At 35.4% G+C, this 22,200-nt stretch overlaps 1 protein-coding gene across 1 annotated transcript; it reads right to left on the bottom strand.

Moving 5' to 3' along the window:
* Window positions 1-4,556: 4,556 nt before the first annotated feature.
* LOC106050806 (mucin-22-like) lies at window positions 4,557-16,036 on the bottom strand. Its single transcript, XM_013205850.2, has 7 exons — window positions 15,882-16,036; window positions 11,148-11,276; window positions 10,760-10,880; window positions 9,890-10,014; window positions 9,641-9,746; window positions 6,262-8,681; window positions 4,557-5,314 (listed from the first exon to the last, which is right to left on the bottom strand). The coding sequence occupies exons 1-7, from the start codon at window positions 15,928-15,930 to the stop codon at window positions 5,148-5,150; spliced, it is 3,117 nt and encodes a 1,038-aa protein (XP_013061304.2). The 5' UTR covers window positions 15,931-16,036; the 3' UTR covers window positions 4,557-5,147.
* Between the last annotated feature and the right edge of the window lie 6,164 nt (window positions 16,037-22,200).

The raw sequence follows: 22,200 nt of genomic DNA, 5'->3' as shown, positions 1-22,200 counted from the left end.
AAACAAAATCTAATAAATACTCAAAAAGACACAAAGAGAAAGTCACATTCCTCGTTCCATATGCTAGGACAAATTTGTACAAATACTCCTTCTTCCCTAGTGCTATTATTGCATGAAATGAGTTGCCTAATCTAGCCAGGAAAACCAGTGACTTGGCAGAATTTAAGTCATTGGTTAACATGCATGACACGTAGGACCTAATCATCTTTTTTTGAAGTAATGTTTGTATTTTATAAGATAAGTACTTTATTTGGGCCTACATCTAAATGTTTTTTATGCTATTTCTCCAACTTTCGTACGATAGACTTGATAACTCAGGTTTAATGACACATAATGATAATAATAAATGGCAATGTCTCCCATCCCGAAGATTAAGGATGAGTCCAGTGTTTCACAGACAGAACTTAATTACTTAAGGAGCTTATTTATATACAATAATAATTTGTATAATAATAATAAGTATACAATACTTAATTTGCACCGTTGTTAATGGCGCGACCTTAAACTGTATCGAATTAAAATATATTACAAGTGGACAACAATATTGTTACAACCATCTCTAATCCGTCAAACTTGATTTCTGTTAAAATTTTAAATATTAGAATAACAACTTTCCAGAACTACAAAAAAAAAAAAAAAAAAAAAAACTGTCCTCTCAATAGCAAGGTAAAAAAAATATTTTTAAAAAAATTATTGAGTGAAATTGTATCAACTATTTTGAGCCAAACTTGTCATGCATTTTCTAATAGATTTATAAATTTGTGTAACCAAGAGGTTTAATTAACATAATTCTGAACACTTAGCCAGCTGTACCAAATTGCTTAGACAGGTGGATAGTTTCGAGTTTTAAAACATGTAGGCAATTTAAAAAGTTCACTAAGGTAAGTAGCCTACATCGCGTAAACAAACTGAATGGTTCTCAAACATTTTTGACTTGGGACCCTTTATACAGTTTAAGCTAAGTGGAAAACTACATTATCATAGGTAACATAGGTTACAAATAAAAAAAAAACATTTTATTGTAGGAGTGTTTATTGAGTTTATAACTTTTGTTTAAAAAAAAAAATTAAAAATGTAGGCCTATTACTTGGATGAGGTTGGTGAGATTTTGTGAGTGTATTTATGTACGGCACAATGTTTCTAATTAACAACCACAAATCTCAACGAGCACAAATTTCTCGTCGGTTTCTTGTCGGTGTACTGAGACTCATTGTTGCAATACATTCACGATTCACCAAACAACAACAACAAGTGCTTTACCCATAATACTGGATATAAAATTGGAATCTGTTTTTAAACCGGATTTATGTATCCTTTTTCCAACATTGGTTTTAAGTTCCTCGTTTAAGGATATTTCAATGAGCTGATTCTGTAATAATATGGATTCATCTTTGATAGCGATCTGAGTTAAAGGGTTCACTACCCAGTCGGGAATATCCAAGTGAAGAATGCTTGCGAAACTTTGGTTTATGTCGTCATACCTGTACACAAAAGACATATTAAACAGTAATATGTGGTGATTTTTTTTTTAAATTATCCTATCAGATAAACTGGCTTTTAGTGAAGAAGTTATTTTATACAATTCTCTTTTACCTGAGGTCGTCTCAAAGACCACAGTTTGAGAACCTCTGGAATGTACGCTTTGATAAGAAAATATAAACTTCCGTTTCGAGGATTATAAATACTTTGTGTCCGGTCATAATAAATGGCTATCTGTCCATGAGTACATTAGCTGATACTCAGTGATAGCTGAGATGTATTTTCATTTATACAAATTTCAGTTATCCAAATTCAAGTTGGCGTCTATCATTCATGAACATTTTCAAAAGCGAGGCCCATAACTCTTTTAAATTATTTTTTGTTTGCATAAAATATGCGCATATTTTTTTGTATAGTAATTCCCCATGTACAGTGATAAACCAATGAGCCTAATGGACACTATTCATTTATTACATCACCTAATGCAGGTCCAAAACAGAGCATATAGTAATTCTTCGGAACATGCGGTCCATATTGCAGATGGTGCTAAAATTATATGTTTCATTGGCCAAAGGTCAACAAGTCAGCACAATTATTTTCCCTAAACTAAAGTCAGGTACCCATTAGACTTGGGTGCCCTAAAACCCCGAAATTTAAAATCCCAGTCTTCACCGAGATTTGAACTCAGGATCATAGGTTCGAAAGCCAAGCGCTTAACCACTAAGCCCCCGCAACCCCAGAGAATATAGTAAAAACTTTTTTTCCTCTGCCCCCATATCCCTTTCTAAAACTCATTTGTTTCAGATCATCAATAAAAATTATTGTTACTAGAAGGATGAGGTTTTGAATTTGGAAACTCATAAAAAAAAAGCAGACGATTACAAAACGAAACAAATTTAAAAAAAACTAAACTTTGAACATTTTCTCATCTCATTGTATTTTACGAAATATTGAAGATAAATGTTTGTATTAAAGAGAAAAAAAGAGACACAAATATTATTTTTATTATATATAAAATAAACAACAGTTGCACAGTTGAATTAAATGTGTGTTATATGTTGGTATGTTGTACTGTGTTCACAATCACGAGAACATTATCTTCATGTTTTTCACTACAGAACACTCAATAACCATTTCAAAGTTCCCACAACATATTAATTTTATTTTTTAAATTTTGGTTTCCATTTCAATACGGTAGTTGGAACGAAATCTACTATAACATTGAAGAAGCTTAATTATTACAAATTTTAATCAATAACAAACATTAAACAAGTCATCACAAGATTTCTTTACAATCTAAACGACAAACCAGTTGCCACGTTAGCAGAATTACTATTGAACTATCATAATCTTATGAAAGACATAGAATCTGAACCTTTTTTTTTTGTTTACCTCTAAAGAGAACAAACTTACAGCCAAGTCTTTTCGTAGGCTCAGATCGTTCTTAAATAAAACCCACATGTATTTCTCCATTTTCTACGTTAGAAACTAGGTATGTCTTCTTATCTAGATGATTTGTTACGTCAGATCAACAATATATCTTATGAACAAATGAATATTTAATCAATAGTTCACAATAAGTTAATCGGTGGGATTTCATACATCAGAAATACATCAGAAATGCATCAGAAATACATCAGAAAAACATAAGAAATGAACAAAGGGTGACTTCTAATGAACCAGGTCGTTCTGAAGTACTTATGAGAGCCTTAACCCATTACATTTCATGTACAGCGCTTGTAGTGCGGGAAAGACAGTAAATTGGGTGAATGGGTGGCAAGGATTGGACCAGCATATCCTTTGCAGACTGAATACAGGTTACCGTTAAGATGGATGGCGTGAAATTGTGAAAGACTTAGCATTGGGTACCTAAAGGGTTACGAAATAAAAGATGACCTGGTAAAAAAAAACAAAAGAAAAAACCATTTCCACCTGTGCCAGCACAGCATCTAATAAACAAAAAAATATTTTCTTCAAGCTAGTTGTCATCAGCGTGAATGGGGTGACAAAAGAAATGGCATTAGCACGTAGCCTGATTTAGTCTTTACTACGTGTGACACGCGCGTATTTTGGGGTACGCGAACGGATTACTTGGACTAACAAGTTTCATAGACTTGAACAACGAATCCCATACATTTATGTACATAAAAAAAGTTTTAGGCATAAAAAAATTAAGAAATTATTTTTTTTAAGAAAGCAAGTCCATGTCATGTAGTTCCATTGTATATGTTCCTCCTCCTATCCCCCTTTATCTAGCTTGTTCTCAGGATGACATTTACAAAACTTCCTATGCCGAACCTGTCATTCGGTCTGATCACTGCTAAGGTTTCTTTATGCACTATAGTCAGAAGTCTCAAGGGACCGGGTATAGCTCGAGGGCCGTAGGTTGTGCATCACTGACATACATATTTTGGTTAAGATTCGCTCTACTGTTAATGTAGTCAAAAATCTTCTTGGTGGTTTGTATTGGAGATTCGGTCACGTTAATAATAGAAAAGGTGATTCGCAAAAGTTTACAAAAAAAAAATAACATAATGTACAGTTGAATATGGACTTAGCAGCCAGAAATCTACTTTAAAAAAAACAACTAAATGTGGACCACACAACATAGAACAATTTATATCCATGAATAAATATAGACATTCTAACATCTGGTATTTGACACCAATATGAATGATCTAAAATCAAGAAACTCATGCAGCGATAAACAGTCTGCATTAATTGACATAACAGAATTATAGACATATTTAACTTTGCAAAATATGAAATAGAAACTCATGTATGCGTCATTTTATAAAAGAAAACCAGAAGATTTATAAGATAAGATGACAGATAAATAACAATGTACGCAAATTGACGCCTAATTTGTTGAACATTTCTTAGCTATTCCGCTATTCGATTAATATGATTAAATTTTAGACTATAAAGGTTTGTGATTGAAACACTTACAAGAAAAACATTAAAAATACTTTTTTTTTAAAAGATAATTCCTCCTTTAAGCAACTTATTGAGCGATTATTTTTCTATTAAAAATTAATAATGTTAGATTTAAAAACATTTTTACCCACCACCCCTTTTTAACCCTTCTCCCCGTGAAAGAATCCTGGTTAAGTGAATGTATAGATATAGTACACCTTTTAATATTCCAATGACTCAGAAGACAATGCGCACAATTTTCCTCAAACTTTTAAATCAATAAAGCCTTACAATCACCGAACGCGATAGTCATTTCAAAACCGATGAAGGATCTAGACCTACATTTAGCCTGTAGCCAAATTTACATTTATTTGTTTTTACTTTGAAAAATTATAACGATCAAACTAGAGTTTTACCCACGTGGCCAACGAGCTAATAATTCTTTTCTCAGCGATATACATCAACTGTTACATTTCTAGGAAAATAGTTAGAGCCATTTTTGAGATATGCTCTCCGCCCACCCACCCAGGTTCCATTCCTTAGCAGAATGCTAAGATCAATATCGCTCGGTGACAATTGATGATTGTCTATTGTTACCTCATCAGTTTGTTTCATTAAACACTATTCCTAGATCTAAATTTCATCTTGATCGGCATTTGAAAGGATATGGATTTTTTTTTTAAATGTTGGCTAGGCAAATAGGCAAGACTTAAACTAATTAGCTAACATTAATTAATTATAGATACGTGTCTCTAACTAAATTCGCTCAGAAGTAAAGCTTGCTCCTTTGTCATGTCTTTGTCATTGCACCGGTCCCCAGAGCAGAAGCAGGTGATGCTGTTGTCTTGGAGTCTACGGCATCCATTGGCGGGAACATTGAAAGGGAAGTAATAGTTGTTGGAGCAACTTCGTTTCACGTCTGACAAAACAAAAAAATGAGGTCAACAATTTACGGTTGAAACGTCATTAATAGTAAATGGCATAAACTAAAGGAATGGGCTCTAAACTTAGATCTAATCGTTTGGGCTAAATAGTGAAATGGTATTAAATTGTAAGAAAGAGAGAGAGAGAGAGAGAAAGGGAGAGAACGATAAAGATATTTCGTGACAGGGCTCTCTATTTACAGCAGTATAAACAGAGTAGGTGTCCAGAGACTTCCACTTTAAAAAGACTATCGGCTAATAAAAAATTTGACTTTTTAAATATATGCAATCAACATATTCAATGGGCCCTTAAAGTAGATATCATTCAGAGACGCAGAAGATGGATAGGTCACACCCTTCGCAAGCCTGCATCCAATACAACAAGGCAAGCCCCAACCTGGAACTCCCAAGGATAGAGGAAGTGGGGACGGCCCAGGAATACATGGCGCAGTGATTTGGAAGCAGATGCCTAGCAGATGGGCAAGATTTGGGGACAGTTGGAGAGACTCGACCAGAACCGAGACGCCTGGAGGAAGCTGGTTGGTGGCCTATGCCCCGGAAGAGACCACAGGCAGAGATGAGATAATCAATATAAAAATAAGGAAAATGTGATTGAATATAGATTTACTAGTAGTCTAATGGGCTCATTCCCTAGAATTATTGAAATGCTGCATCAATAAAGTCTTTTAAAAGAGGGTAAGGGACGTCATAAAAATTCTGGAAAGAGATTCCACTTAGGTACCTAAATCAAGTCCTCTAACTAGACCAATTAGCTTTTATGGTTCTGTGTAATAAATATAATTACGTACACGCATATATTTATTTATGCCCTTGGGACATTTTGATATGTCTTCTGACACTGTTCGTCTTCAACTTATGGAAGAGACTTGTTTACAGGCTTTTTACAACGCCAAGAACTAAAGATTTTTTAAAAGAGACGTACCTCCGAGTGGCCACCTTGTCACTGTCATAATGCATGGGCCATTGCATCGGATCGTTTGTTTCGCCCAGTCTTGCAGTTTACCGCTTGTTGGGCAGGCCTTATTCTGCCAGTAGCCATAGGCTCCACTATTGCATTCGTAGCACTCGAACGGTGGAATTGACGGAATTGAAGCTGTTGCTGCTTTCGTTGTGGAGGCGGTTGTTTGTTCCGGTGTGATAGTCGTAGGCTCTGCTGGAAGTGTCGTTTCTTCTAAGATAGTTGTCGATTCTTCTTGGAGAGTTGTCAGTTCTTCAGTTGTGACGGATTTTTCTGTGGTTGATTGTTCAGTGGTACTTGTTGATTGCTCAGTGGTACTTGTTGATAGCCCAACAGTACTTGTTGATAGCTCAATGGTACTTGTTGATTGCTCAGTGGTACTTGTTGATTGTTCAATGGTACTTGTTGATTGTTCAGAAGTAATTGTCGATTGTTCAGTAGTACTTGTTGATAGCTCAACGGTACTTGTTGATTGCTCAGTGGTACTTGTTGATTGTTCAGTGGTCATTGATTCTTGTGTGCTATTAGCCCACTGTTCTGATGTAATGTTTGCGTCGGTTAGAATAGTAGCTGATTGCTCTGTGGTTATTGTAGGTTGATCTGCAGGTGTAGTTGATATTTCTGTTGTATTAGTTAACTCTTCTGATGTAACAGAAGATTCATTGGTTGTATTCATAATGTCTGTTTCTGCTGTGGTTGAGTTTTGTGTCCACTGTAATACTTCTTCTGAGACAGTGGTTGACTCGTATGTAATATTTGTTAACTGACCAGGAGTTTTGGTTGATTCTTCTGTAGCATCAGTTAACTGTTCATTTGTGCTATTTGAAGCTTGCTCAACACTCGTGGTTGATTCATATGTTGTATTTATCAACTGTTCTGATTCTTCTGTAATATTTGAAGAGTTTTCAAGTGTAGTGGTTGATTCTTCTGTAATATTTGAAGAGCTTTCAGACGTTGTGGTTGATTCTTCTGTAATATTTGAAGAGTTTTCAAATGTAGTGGTTGATTCTTCTGTAATATTTGAAAAGTTTTCAGACGCAGTGGTTGATTCTTCTGTAATTTTTGAAGAGCTTTCAGACGTAGTCGTTGATTCTTCTGTAATATTTGAAGAGTTTTCAGATGTAGTGGTTGATTCTTCTGTAATATTTGAAGAGCTTTCAGATGTAGTGGTTGATTCTTCTGTAGTATTTGAAAAGAAAAAGTTTTCAGTTGTAGTGAATGGTGCATCTGTGACATTTTTTAATTCTTCAGAAGTTGTGACTGATTCTTCGGTTATATTTGTCAACCATGGGGTTGATTCCGTAGTGCTACTCTCCCATTTATCTGAACTAGAAGTCATGTCGTCTGAGTTATTTGCCAGATTTGTAGTTATTGGTCCCTCAAATACATTAGTCGTGAGCTGTTCAGATGTAGTTGATTCTTCTGTGCTATTTGTCAAGGGCTCTGATGTAGTGATGGAATCGTCAGTATTATTTATAAAATGTTCTAAATTTTTTGTTGTATTGGCCAACTGGTCTGAAGCAGTCGTTGTTTCTTCTGTGGTGTAAGTCGATTGATCAGAAGTAGGGGTTGTGTTTTCAAAGACATTTGTTGTTAACTCTTCAGCTGTAGTGATTGACTCGACTGATGTATTTACCAAGTGTTCAAAAGCAGTTGTTGATTCTTCTGTGGTATTTGTCAGTTGATCAAAGGTAGTGTTACTTTCCTCTGTTGTATTTGTCAAGTGTTCAGATGTAGTGATCGGTGCCTCAAAGACCTCAGTAAACTGTGTTGATGTAGTAGTGTATATCTCTGTAGTATTATTTAAATGTTCATAAATATTGGTTGATTCTCCTGTTGAACTAATTAAATGTTCAGAAGTAGGTGTTGAAGTGTCTGAGGTATTAGTGAACTGTTCTGGTGTACTGAAAGATTTTTCTGTAGTATTCGTCAGCTGCTCAGAAGTAGTGGTAGGCTCTTCAGTCATGTCTGTTAACTGTTCAGAAGTAGTGGTTAATACTTCATTAGTGTTTGTCAAGTGTTCAGATGTACTAAATGATTCCTCCTCAGTTGTATTTTTAAACTGCTCTAACGTAGTGTTAACCTCCTCTGTTGTATTTCTAAAGTGATCTGGAGTAGCATTAGATTCTTTGGTCGAATTCACAAAAGGCACATTTGTTGATACCTCGGCAGTTTTAGTTTCTTCTGTAGTGGTAATAATAACAGACGTTGTGGTTGTAGTCGTGTCTGGCGTTTTGATGGTAGTGGTTGTAGTGTCTGGACACACTAATGTTTTATAGGGTTTAAACATCCTCTCCAGGGCATTCAACAAATCTACGTCAGCATGCGCGGCACAAGAAGTATTCGCTGCCTGGACCAAACAAGCTGTGTACCCGTCAGGCAACCTGTAGGGCAGAAGACATAGGCGTATATTTAGATATAGTCATATACATAGACACAAATGTAAATTTAGACATATATGTTTATTTAGACTTAGGTGTATATTTGGAAATATGTATACATTTAAACATAGGCGTGTATTAAGACTAAGAAATAGGTGTATACTTAGACGTAGGCGTATATTAAGACGTAGGTGTATATATAGACATATTCATCTGTAAATTAGTTTCTATTTTGTAAGGATTGAAGATCAAACGGAGTTTAGAGTTTTTTCTGGAACTAAAAGAACATCTTCCCCAGAATCAGGTCAATTTAACTACACATGATTTTCACAGCAAGCAGTCGTATTTAAAATGTACATTACATTTGTGGAACTCTTATTAAAGAAACGCTGAGAAGTCTTGACAGAACACAAAAGCGAAAACATATGATTAGCTTTAAGTAAATAACTAGATATGCAAATTTATTTAACCATATCAAAACCAAGGGATTACGAGTTCATGAAGAATAAATAAAATAAGAATTCACACTGCCGGAAAGAGCGGAGTAATTTCCACTTTAACAGTCAAAACAGAAAAGTAGTATTTGAATCAATCCTAATTAGCACAAAACCAGGTTAAAATAAGTGAGAAAAAAAGTTTTGAATATGATATCAATGACTGCTCTGGCTTATCGTACGCCGACTTATTAGGAACCAATAAAGGAGTTCACCCCTTCCGAGCAGAGTATGGTAGGCCTACAGTGATAGAATACAATTTAGCGACGCTGGAGCGTGGTTGTGCTACCATTGGGAGTAGCACTGGCATATATATATATATATATATATATATATATATATATATATATATATATATATATATATATATATATATATATATATATATATATATATATATATATATATATATCAGACATACCATTGTAGATCATTTGAGTAATATTAAGGCAGTGCTACAATACTAACGTGCATAAATCTGCTTCGTGGACTACTTTTGGTATCACTGCGCTGCACTGTCCAATTTTCAGAGCGAAACCGTAGTTTCTCAGACATGGTAGAACATTAATGAACTCTGCGAACAAATAAATAACAAATATATCCATAAATAAGGTTTTATTTTATTTTTGTGGCAAAGTTTTAGTTTACACAAATAAACGTGTGGCATACAAATGTAACAGAAAGGTGTAGCAGACGTGTAACAATCTTCAAACTTACGGTCATATCCTTCCGGTGAACACAAAAACTGGAAGAATCCGTCGAACATGTCAAAGATAACAGTGGACAGAACTGGACACCCAGCAAGGTGAGGCTTTGAGCAATAATGGTATTTAACATAAGCCCTGGAGAGTAGAGTAAACAATGTTTGAACGTAAATGTATCGAATAGTTCTAAAAATCATGATCTGAAAATCATAGGATTGTAATTTATTTTTACTTTACAAAGCTTAGGGTCTACATATCAAGTCACTCTGTGTTCCTGGAACAAATCTTGTACATGCTATTCCTCCCACTCCTTATTCTCGGATCAAGTTGAAACTTTGCACAATTACTCATTGTTGATGACAACATATGAATGAATTTTTAAAAATTGATTAATTGTGGTAATTAATTAATTTTGTTTAAATTGAAAAGGAATATATATTTTGCAGTATTGAGATATATGGCAATAATTGAGTGTTTATTTCCCTTATTTAAGCTTTTACCTCTCTCTCTCTCTCTTCCCCTCTCTCTCTCTCTCTCTCTCTCTCTCTCTCTCTCTATATATATATATATATATATATATATATATATATATATAGTGGTTTTTTTTACAATATAGGTGCCGGTACTCAATGATTAGGTGCTGGTATTCAATGATGGATTGCTTAACTTTTAACTACTAATAAATTAATAATAAATGTTAAAAAACAAGAAAAGTAATAATTTTCCTCCCACATTGAAAAAGTTAAAAAATGTGCCGGTACATTAAAAAGAATGTCAAAATAAGACATTACTCGTAGTCAAAATGTAAAGCTTTTACCAAAAATGTACATTTTATTTACATTCTCGATAGTTAGTAGGCCTATTATTATTTGACAGTACTCACTCGCAAAACGATCCTTGCAAATCTCTGGGGTAGTAAATGAAGTTTGGACTTAATAGAATGCTGAAGACGTCCAGCGTTGCTGTTTGTAAACATTTGCTTGCTTCGAACAGAGTAGTGCATTCTGGGAGTTTTCAAGGAAATATTAAGTCACATGTAAAATTATATACGAATAACAGAAATACTTATCTAGATAACTTTTCAAAACTAGCTAGTCCTATGCTTTCTCTCAAATATATGTACAGGAGAGATGTATCATTTTAGTTTTAAGCACTGATTTGAACAGCATCGCTTTAAAACGTCATAGAGAAGATCTGTCCAACCAATGTAGCCCTTTTAGTTAAGAAAAATGGCCAGGTTTCAAGCGTGATTGCTAACATTCTTGTCTTACCTAATTTCTGTTGCCTGGTTTCCTGCAGATTGTCCACGACCATCTCAGCAGTGGTGTTGAGGCCTTCAAACAGTTGGACCATGTTGTCCAAGAGAGTCGTCTGAGTAGGCGAGATGACCGCTGCCCAGCCTGGCACAAAAGACATGGATGAATCAGAAACAGCTTATGCCTAAACCGTTTAAAAATTAAAAAAAATGCTAAGAATAATTCCCCACGTTTATCTACACCATACTACGATTTGAATTGAAATTTACACACACCCTTCTATTTGGAATTGTTTACTTTACGAATAGTTTGTTTACCTACAACTACGTATCATAGCCAGTGCATAAAGTATGGACCTGAAGGACTGCTCTAAATTCACATATCTATATGCAAAACTTCACATATCTATATGGATAATAAACTTATTAGGACAACATCTTGAGGCTCTGCAGTTTTAATTTCTAAGAATCTTGCAAAAGACCGTCGATTTCAAAAATGTTCCCTATTTTCTGTTGGTAGCTAGATGTCAGAATTGTAGACCTACGATTTTAGGTTACAAGTTCATTGACATTAAAATGAAATAAAAGGTTTATTTCTAGCTTGTATATAAGAAAATAATGTATAGATGCTACATATCTTACAGCAGCTCTAGAATGGATTATTAGTAATGAAAGAAAATGGGAAATAATATTTTCTTACATACAAAATATAACATTTCAGGGCTGCCGTTTTGTCTGCAACTTATAAGACGATGTATAGATCATTCGTTCTCTTCTCTTATCTTATATCTAACAGACGTTAGTTCAAACAAGAAGATAATTACGAAGTGTCTCTAAGTTTAGTGATTTTACTGTAATCAAATTCATTGTCTCGGCACAAAGCTTTACATTAGAAACTACACGAAAAGCAAGTTAAAGTTTTTCCTCGCAACAGCGGAGTCCGAAAAGACTTTTATGAAATCCTACGTAGTTCCCATGACGCCAGCACAAAGTCTAATATTAAAACACGCAACTATTTCCAGAGCTATATGTGTATTTCTTTTTATTAGTTTGAGAACACCTTATCTTTTCCCCATATTACGAAATGTTAATTATGTGGTATTTATTTCATAAGGTGTGTCTTCCAACTAGTATCTTTAAAAAAAAAATTGAATATACAAATGAACTCGTGTCACATCCTCAACAGTTCAACCGTTGCAGACGTGAAGTGTGACAGGATAACAACAACGGAACAAACCACGTGGAAATGAAACTTTTAAATGTACTGCATCAAAATGCTGTGAATACATTAAGAGTACTCTGAGTACTCCTTTAAGATGAAGAAATTCGCTTACTTCTGGGCGTGACTTACTTCACATTTGCTTTACAAATCACTGGCACAGTCTACAACTATGGCTCTAAAACACTTTATCTACTACAGATGTAAAGATCATCATCATCAAACTCCATTCATTTGAGTGAGGGCTTGAGAGGCTCAAATCCTCTCTTGCAAAAGCCCTGGGCAGAAACCCTGCTGTTTTGCGTAGTGCATACATGTCACCATACATGTCGAGAATTTCTGGTTTCCCAGAGCTGCCGAGACGGAGATCAGCAAGTCTGGGCCAGTCGAAAAACTGCGGGGGTACCGTGAATCAAAAAATGCAAAGATATAAATCTATACCTTTAATTAAATAAATAATGATGCAATCATTCAATGCAATGGAAGTGCTGATTAAAAGTATATGGCATCTGATGACAGAGTGTTATGTGGACATCCCAAAGCCAATGACTCTTTAGTTTAATATCAATGAATTTGGTCACTTTTTCAAAAAATCTATTTAATGTGTACATTCTAATACTATCTTATTCAATCCATGGAATAATTAAAACAACATAAAATAATTAACTATTCAAAACTATCAGCCATCCTCTATATGCACTATCAGGATGTAGATACATTAAAGAGAAATGTATTTTGTTTTACTGTAGTCCCTATAGTCGTGTTCACTGTGACATTTTCTGAGAGCTGTGACATGTCTGCACCAGTCCGCCTTAAGATAATTAATGACAATTTTGTGAGGAAGATTCAGGCTAACCTGTATAAGGTCAGTTGTCATCAACACTCAGCTTGTTATCACAGTAATGTAGGCCTACGTTTTAATATTACTCAACTGCCAACAATCATATTTCATTGTATCGTTGTTGTTGTTTTACAAAGCTTATATCAACTCACTCTGTCTGTCTGTCTGTCTGTCTGGTAAACGTTTGTACACGTTAGTCATTCAGCACCAAATCTCGAATCAAGCTGAAATTTTGCACACTTATTTCTTTTACCTAATAATACAAGAATCAAAAAAAAAAATTAACCAATTGGTTAATTAACTGTTGGTAACAAATAATTTTGTTTGGTATCTCAAACAAGAGAAAGAAATTGTAATTGACTGAAGTGGTGATATAGGTCGTCTGAGTCCTAGTGAGCACAAACCTGATAAATAGGTCAAGACTATAGAAACAATAGATAACTTTACGATCTTCCATGTTAATAAGTTCTCCACTAGCAGAGTGGTTACCGTGTTGGCTTGACATGTTTGTGAAGCTGGAGACTTGAGTCCCCACTTTTTTTATTTTTATAAATGTTTTTTTTTACTGCTATTCTAGATACATTACAAATTTAACTACTGATCCAAACTAATTGATACAAGTAAACTTAATATAAGCTTTTTTTTGTTGTGTTATGTAAATATTTTTTTTTTATTGTTTTAACTTTATGAGATTATGGTTAATAATTATGCCGAATTGTTCATGCGTGTCAATAAACTATAGTATTCTACTGTCTTTTACAAATAATTACAATAACAATTCTATTGTATGTATATAGCACTGTTCAAAAAACGTAAAATAAGCTAAAGTCACTATGATTATATAACAAACATATACGAGATAGTCGAAATATCAAACCAATCTAAACAGCTTTTGAACCTAACGGTCTTAATCCATCCCTGTTTTTGTTTAGCACAATTTCGTGTTTTCAGCTTTCTCACGACGCTATGATCCTATCACTTTCTCACTACACTATGATCCTATCACTTTCTCACTACACTATGATCCTATCACTTTCTCACTACACTATGATCCTATCACTTTCTCACTACACTATGATCCTATCACTTTTTCACTACGCTATGATCCTATCACTTTCTCACTACACTATGATCCTATCACTTTCTCACTACACTATGATCCTATCACTTTCTCACTACACTATGATCCTATCACTTTTTCACGACGCTATGATCCTATCACTTTCTCACTACACTATGATCCTATCACTTTCTCACTACACTATGATCCTATCACTTTTTCACGACGCTATGATCCTATCACTTTCTCACTACACTATGATCCTATCACTTTCTCACTACACTATGATCCTATCACTTTTTCACTACGCTATGATCCTATCACTTTCTCACTACACTATGATCCTATCACTTTCTCACTACACTATGATCCTATCACTTTTTCACTACGCTATGATCCTATCACTTTCTCACGACGCTATGATCCTATCACTTTCTCACTACACTATGATCCTATCACTTTCTCACTACACTATGATCCTATCACTTTTTCACTACGCTATGATCCTATCACTTTCTCACTACACTATGATCCTATCACTTTTTCACTACGTTATGATCCTAACACTTTTTCACTACGCTATAATCCTATCACTTTTTCACTACGCTATGATCCTATCACTTTCTCACTACACTATGATCCTATCACTTTTTCACTACGCTATAATCCTATCACTTTCTAACAACGCTATAATCCTATCACTTTCTCACTACGCTATGATCCTATCACTTTCTCACTACGCTATAATCCTATCACCTTTTCACTACGCTATGATCCTATCACTTTCTCATTACGCTATGATCCTATCACTTTCTCACTACACTATAATCCTATCACTTCTCTAGGAAAATGGGGTGGTGGGGTGGAGAAAGAAGGTGGCAGGTATCTGGGTGCATGCATTTTATACTTTTTTTTTAAAAGTTGTACCACTTGATTCGAACCTGAGGGCCCAAGCCCTTCAAGCAAATACACTAGCCACTGTGTCAGCGAAGTGCTTACGAAAATAGAAGTTAAATATAGTCATCTATTGTTAGTTTCAAACTTATAAGCGGCGACCTAAGTGTAAAGGGGACTAATTCAACTTATACCACCACATCTGTCAAGTACAAATTCTTACCCTTGTTCGATACAAAAACAAAACAGCTAATTCCAAATAGTTAATTAATTAATTGGTTTTAATCTTTAAAATTGATTCTTGTTTTGTTAGGTACAAGGATTTTTTAAATTTTAATAAATATCCCCAAAAACATTCCTTTATCAAAACTGGTCTGATATCGTTCTAGAAAAAGTCAACAATGACCCTGGATGGTGTAATATTATTCTAGAAAAAGTCAACAACGACCCTGGATAGAGTAATATTATTCTAGAAAAAGTAAAAAAAAAAAAAAAAAAAAATGGTGTAATATTATTCTATAATTTTTTTTTTGATATGCTACAATAAAAAAAAAGTTATATCTATTATGTATGGCAGTGCTGAAGAGCTGAAAAAATAGCATGCTTTTTATTCTTGTCGCAAACTGAAAAAGAGAAGGGTGGCTAGAATGGGACTAAGAATATATATATACCTATACATGCATATTTATTTATTTAAATACTATATAACAGAAATCCTAAGATATTGTATACTCACCAGGTAGACCCAAGGTTAGGGAAAGCAATGAAAGCGTAACAAACATCATATTCAATTATTAACTTTATCCTCAATAGAACTGTTTTATTTCAATAGAATAAAAAATACAGTTAGTTTTCTCGGTTATGTACCGCAGACGGTATTGTGCAATATGATCCTGCTCTATATTGTCAACGTAATGGACTTAGGAATGGTTTGTCATTTTAATGATCCGTTTGGGCTTTTAAATACTTTACCCCGCCTCCAGATTAGCCAATGACAAGACAGTTGCGCGTGACGCATTTCCCTAATGTTATTTATAGACTGACCTCCAAAACAAAACAAAAAATAAATAAAATCCGTAAATGCTGTTGTTAGAAAGTCTACTTTATTGTTATTTGTTTTTATAAGGCTTTCGTTTTTTTTTTCCTACACATGGTCGATAGGCTTATATCCAAGTGACAAATATATCTGTCTGGCGGATTTGACCAAAAAAAAAAAGACAAACAATTAGGTCTACTTTATAGCGTAGGTATACTTCTTTTTTGAAGTAACGTCTGTATTATATAAGATAAGGTAGATTCATGAGATAATCACCTACACATTACAGAGCTTTCTTTTAAGCAGCGGTTTTATTTTATTTTTAAATATCATTTTTATATATGCGGTTTCATTAAAACGTTTTGATGAGGGCCGAAATTGATAATTATTATTTATTAATGTGAGGTCAAAGGTTATATAAAATAAAATGGTTTGATTAGTTTAGCCTTTTTTTTCCCCTCTTTTCTATTCCTTTTCGTTCTTTTGCTTCTATATTCTTACTTTCTTTTTTTTTCTTTCTTGTAGAAATGTATCGCTTTAGATTTGTCAAGTTAAAAAAATTAGTAAAATGAAAACCCTAGCTGCTAGATCTATTTAGCATTCTTTCTAACATAGTCCTAACTACTGACATACTCTTCTCGTAAAAAAAATAATTTGGAAGAGGGGCCTCGCAAGCATCCATTAAATTGGGGGCCGCAATTAGTAAGGCCGGCCCTGGTGGAGAAACTGAAGCTGGTTGAGTTACATTGGTAAGTTGCCAACAATGGTGCATCCATGAGCCATGTGTTTTCAGTTGTGTCTGGTAAGAAGTAAAAACACACAGCATCTTAGTCACGAAACAAAATTGTATTTATTTATTTTAATACACATTTTTAATAAATATAAAAAAAAACTTAAGCTCGCTAGTCCTTAAAATACACCATGTGGGTTTGTGTGTGTGCGTGTGTTTGTGTGTGTGTCACTGGCGGATCCAGGGGGGGGGGCGGTAGGGGCGATCGCCCCCCCCCACTCGGCCGACCCCCCCCCCCCTCCCGAAGGGGGGGGGGGCGGACGAATTATAGTATAGAATTCACACAATTTGTATGCGAATTTATTACTTATATTAATAATATATACTAATTATTTATATTTCAACCTATTTTTAGATTATTTCGCCCCCCCCTTCTAGTATTTTGGCCGATTTGGTAGGGTCGGGAGGGGGCGATGGCATCAATCCGCCCCCCCTCCACCATAAACTTTCGAGTGGGGAGGGCGGTCTTATTTATTTCTAGAAATCACAGTTTGCTAACAGAATCAATTAAATATCTATATGATTAAAACTTATTGTTGGTATTTTAACCGGTCTTTATATAATTTCGTTCACCTGTTGGCCGATTGGAAGGGGAAGAGCGAATACCTCCACTGCCCTTCCCATCTAAACCCTTTGAGTGGGGGGGGGGGGCGGTCCTACTTTTATGGAGAAATCATAGTATGTGAACAAAATTAGTCGAATATCTATATAATATAAACAGGTGGAAGTGCGATACATGCAATCCCCTTCCCCCCATCGGACAAATCAATACTTTTTCTTTTTGTATTATAGTAAGAAATTACAAAATTTAAAAAATCTGTCAATAATAATTTATATATGCTTTAAAGTAAATTCTTATATCGAGTCGCCCAACTCCTATTCTTTAATGCAAAATGCAATCATTAGCAGAAATTATAAAAAGGAGCGAGGATTAATCGTTTTCATTTTACCGCCCTTCCCCTTTCCAGACAGAGTTTGTGTAATTTGACATGAATTTATCATAACTATTTTAAGAAAGACTTTGCTTTGGAAAAGTTATAATTCAAACAAAATTTTTCAATATAACAGTCACGGTTGAGATGAGTTCAAAAGCCAGATAATCTTTTCCTAGTCGACTTTTTCCAACATTTACTCTATCTCAAATTTTTCTAGTTAAATAAATTTAGGACTATAACTCACAATTTATGCTAGAATTTTATTGAATATTATTAATCGAATATTTTTTTTTTCGGCGGCGATCCTCAAAACCTTAATCTAAATATGTGGGGTATCTAATCTTTTCAAAGAACAAATCAGTTGTATTTGCAATGTATTAAAGGACTATAAATTCATATTAGAATATTTTTCTAATTATTCAAAACGCACTTTATAATAGAATGAATAATGAGCTGTAGGTCAGTAGAATGCTTTACTGCAGTGAAGAATGCCAGAAAATGCTTTTAGCGTCGTGGCTTCGAACCGAGCCTCACTGATGAATAATAAGCTGTAGATGTCAGGAGAATGCGTTTCTGCAGTGAAGAATGCAAGAAAACGCTTTTGGAGTCGGGGCTTCGCCCCGAACCCCACTAACTCATAATGAGCTGTAGATGTCAGAAGAATGCGTTTCAGCCGTGAAAAATGCAAGAAAACGCTTTTGGCGTCTGGGCTTCGCCCCGAATCCCACAGATAAATAATGAGCTGTAGATGTCAGGAGAATGCGTTTCTGCAGTAAGGAATGCAAGAAAACGCTTTTGGAGTCGGGGCTTCGCCCCGAACCCCACTAATAAATAATGAGCTGTAGATGTCAGAAGAATGCGTTTCAGCCGTGAAAAATACAAGAACACGCTTTTGGCGTCGGGGCTTCGCCCCGAACACCACTAATAGGTAATGAGCTGTACATGTCAGGAGAATGCGTTTCAGACGTGAATAATGCAAGAAAACGCTTTTGGCGTCGGATAAATAATGAGCTGTAGATGTCAGGAGGATGTGTTTCTGCAGTGAAAAATGCAAGACAACGCTTTTGGCGTCGGGGCTTCGCCCCGAACACCACTAATAAATAATGAGCTGTAGATGTCAGAAGAATGCGTTTCAGCCGTGAAAAAATACAAGAAAACGCTTTTGGCGTCGGGGCTTCGCCCCGAACACCACTAATAGGTAATGAGCTGTACATGTCAGGAGAATGCGTTTCAGCCGTGAATAATGCAAGAAAACGCTTTTGGCGTCGGGGCTTCGCCCCGAATCCCACTGATAAATAATGAGCTGTAGATGTCAGGAGGATGTGTTTCTGCAGTGAAAAATGCAAGACAACGCTTTTGGCGTCTGGGCTTCGCCCCGAACACCACTAATAAGTAATGAGCTGTACATGTCAGGAGAATGCGTTTCAGCCGTGAATAATGCAAGAAAACGCTTTAGGCGTCGGGGCTTCGCCCCGAACCCCACTGATAAATAATGAGCTGTAGATGTCAGAAGAATGCTTTTCTGCAGAGAAAATTGCAAGAAAACGCTTTTGGGCGTCGGGGCTTCGCCCCGAACCCCACTGAAGAAGCTTAAAGCGCTCTCCCAGACCCCCAAGCTTGCAAGAGAAAGACTGTTTTTTTTTTTTCGCCGAAGATTGAGAAACAGTCTTATTTTATTCTCATATATCGAATATATATTTTTACATATTTATGCTGTACGCACGTTTATGCATAGGGTTAGGGTTTACTGGGCGTTAGGGTTAGGGTTTGGAAAAAAATCGCCCCCCCCCACTCCAAAGTTCTGGATCCGCCAGTGGTGTGTGTGTGAGAGAGAGAGAGAGAGAGAAAGAGATGAGGAGGAGGAAATGTTATTTTTTCTTTATCATTGCCTTTTAGTAAGAAAAACATAACATAAAAAAAAATTGACATAGTTTTAGGTTACATAAGTGAAAAAAAAAAGCAGGAAAAGGGAGAGGGGGAGGGGGGTATTCTAAAATGTAGGTAGTTAGATCTAATCTGCTTTTAACTGATAAATATAAAATGTTGATACAGGTTTCGCAACTGATTGATTTATCACAATTAGTTGCCATTTTATCACTTGAGGGCAGTTTTATTATGCTAAATCCTTCACCTACGACCTACTCGGTTTACGACAACCGTGACCTTTTTAGCCAGACTTTCCCATCGTCTGCTATGACGCGTCGGACGTGACGTAATCTTACATGCATTTTCAACGCGAGAACGCATGGTCTTTTGACAACTTTACGTCAGAGCAAAGCATCATGAGTCATTCTTTTCTTTTTCTGTTGCGGTATATGAAAGTTTAGCGACACGAATCAGGTAATCAAGGGCATGACATTATTTGCTGTTCAAGTGTGGGTGATCTTTTATATCATCTTTCATTCTATTGTATATCTGTAATTTATATATTTATACATATATATTTTTTCCCACGTGAAATAGACTGGTTAGAACCATTAATTTTATATATTAATTTTTATTATTATATAGCTTTTAATTTTATGGTTTAGAATGTAGATACTATTATTGTGATATAGTTGTTAAATGTGTGGCGAATTTATTCTTTTTATGATATATTTATTGATTTTTAAGATACAGTTATTAAATTTATGGTATAGTTATTAATGATATGATAAAGCTATAGAATTAATATAGTTATCGAAATTATGATATTACTTTTATGGTATTATTATTATAATTCTATAATTATACTTTATTAATATTATGATATTTATTAATTTTATGGTACTGTTGTCAATATTATGATATTTTGATTAATGTTATGATATGGTTATTAATTAGTTTTATGGTATAATTATTGGTTTTATGATCCAGTTATTAATTTTATGGAATAGTTATTAATGTTATGATAAATTTATAAAATTAATATAGTTATCAAAATAATGAGTATTTTGAGTCAGAATGGGTATTAAAATGGACACTGGCTTTATTATACACTCCTGTCCACAAAGTGCATGATATCTGATGGGCGTCCACTCATACCTATTCTCATTATTTAATAGAAGGTCTGACTGACCAGTGAATTTGTCGTCATTTGGGGGCCCGGGGGCTTGACCTCTTTGGGAACCCCTGCATTTTGCGTAATATTTAATGTAAAAAACAATCATTTGGGGGCCCCCCTTAAGTGAGGCCCGGGGGGGGGAGGTCAAATTCTCCCCCTCCATCCCCCCACCCTAGCTACGCCTCTGTGACTGGCCCATTGGATGCTGGTCCAGTTCGACCATGTTTTAGGGCATCAACCAGTTTTGTTCTGGTCCCGATGACACTGTACGACTTCTAACATTTCTAGGCTTGGGGACTCCTCTTCACGGAATGAGAACCGTACATTTGATTATACACAAGGTAGGTAGCAGGGCGTCACTAAATGACGTCAGCTTAGCAGCCCCTGACGCGTGGTGATTTATCTTGCTATGCTGACCTCGCCATGTATCACCGTTGACTCTTGTGTTGATGTTGGTTGTAATTACTTGCTTGCTCCTTAACAACGAGCCCAATGGCCTGCCCTACATGTACGGAGCGAACAGATCTTTGTTCTAAAAATATAGACTCAAATAGAGTAATTGTGACATCATAGCTATGATTACTTTTCTGATGGAGCTCCAATCCCTTTAATATTGCGTCAGTCTTTGTTTAAGGAAACGCAACATATGCATTGAGCGTCTTCTTATGCTACGTTAGGGAATGTTAATATAGATATTGGTGGCTCCATGTTCACGTAATGGGAAGAGACAGCACTCGGTGTAACCTTTACGCTATAATACAATATTAATTGGTATGCAAATTTTGTATGTGTCTCTGACACTATAATATAGGTTAATATGTTAATGCAAGGGTGGAATACATTTCATGTATGAAGACATCGAATGTCCATTTTCTATGTCTGTAATGCCCAACTTACGGCCCGCGGGTCTTAAGCTGTGCATTCCAGCCCTTTAAGAAAGCCACAGAGGCCGAGTTTCAAAGTAATGTAAAAAATGATTAGAAAGCAGAAACCCTGTCGTCTCAATACAATATCCCTACTTATCTTTGCTTATGCAAACCACGATTGTCTTTTCCTCTTTGTATACTGGGGCGTAGCTAGTAATTTTACATCGTTTGGGGGCCAGGATGGCTTGACCACTGTTTGTATAAACTTTACGTCTGCTGGAAAATGAATATTTTCACCATAGCTTAATTATATGGTTAGTTCCCCTTTCAGACTTTGCAGTCTAAAGAGCAGATGATGTAAAGGCTCTATGCTTCTATGGCCAGC

This window comes from Biomphalaria glabrata, chromosome 9 (assembly GCF_947242115.1).
Source record: "Biomphalaria glabrata chromosome 9, xgBioGlab47.1, whole genome shotgun sequence".
In the NCBI taxonomy this organism is placed as follows: domain Eukaryota; kingdom Metazoa; phylum Mollusca; class Gastropoda; family Planorbidae; genus Biomphalaria; species Biomphalaria glabrata.
Note: the sequence above shows the minus strand (reverse complement) of the source record. Positions and strands in the feature narration are given on the sequence as shown.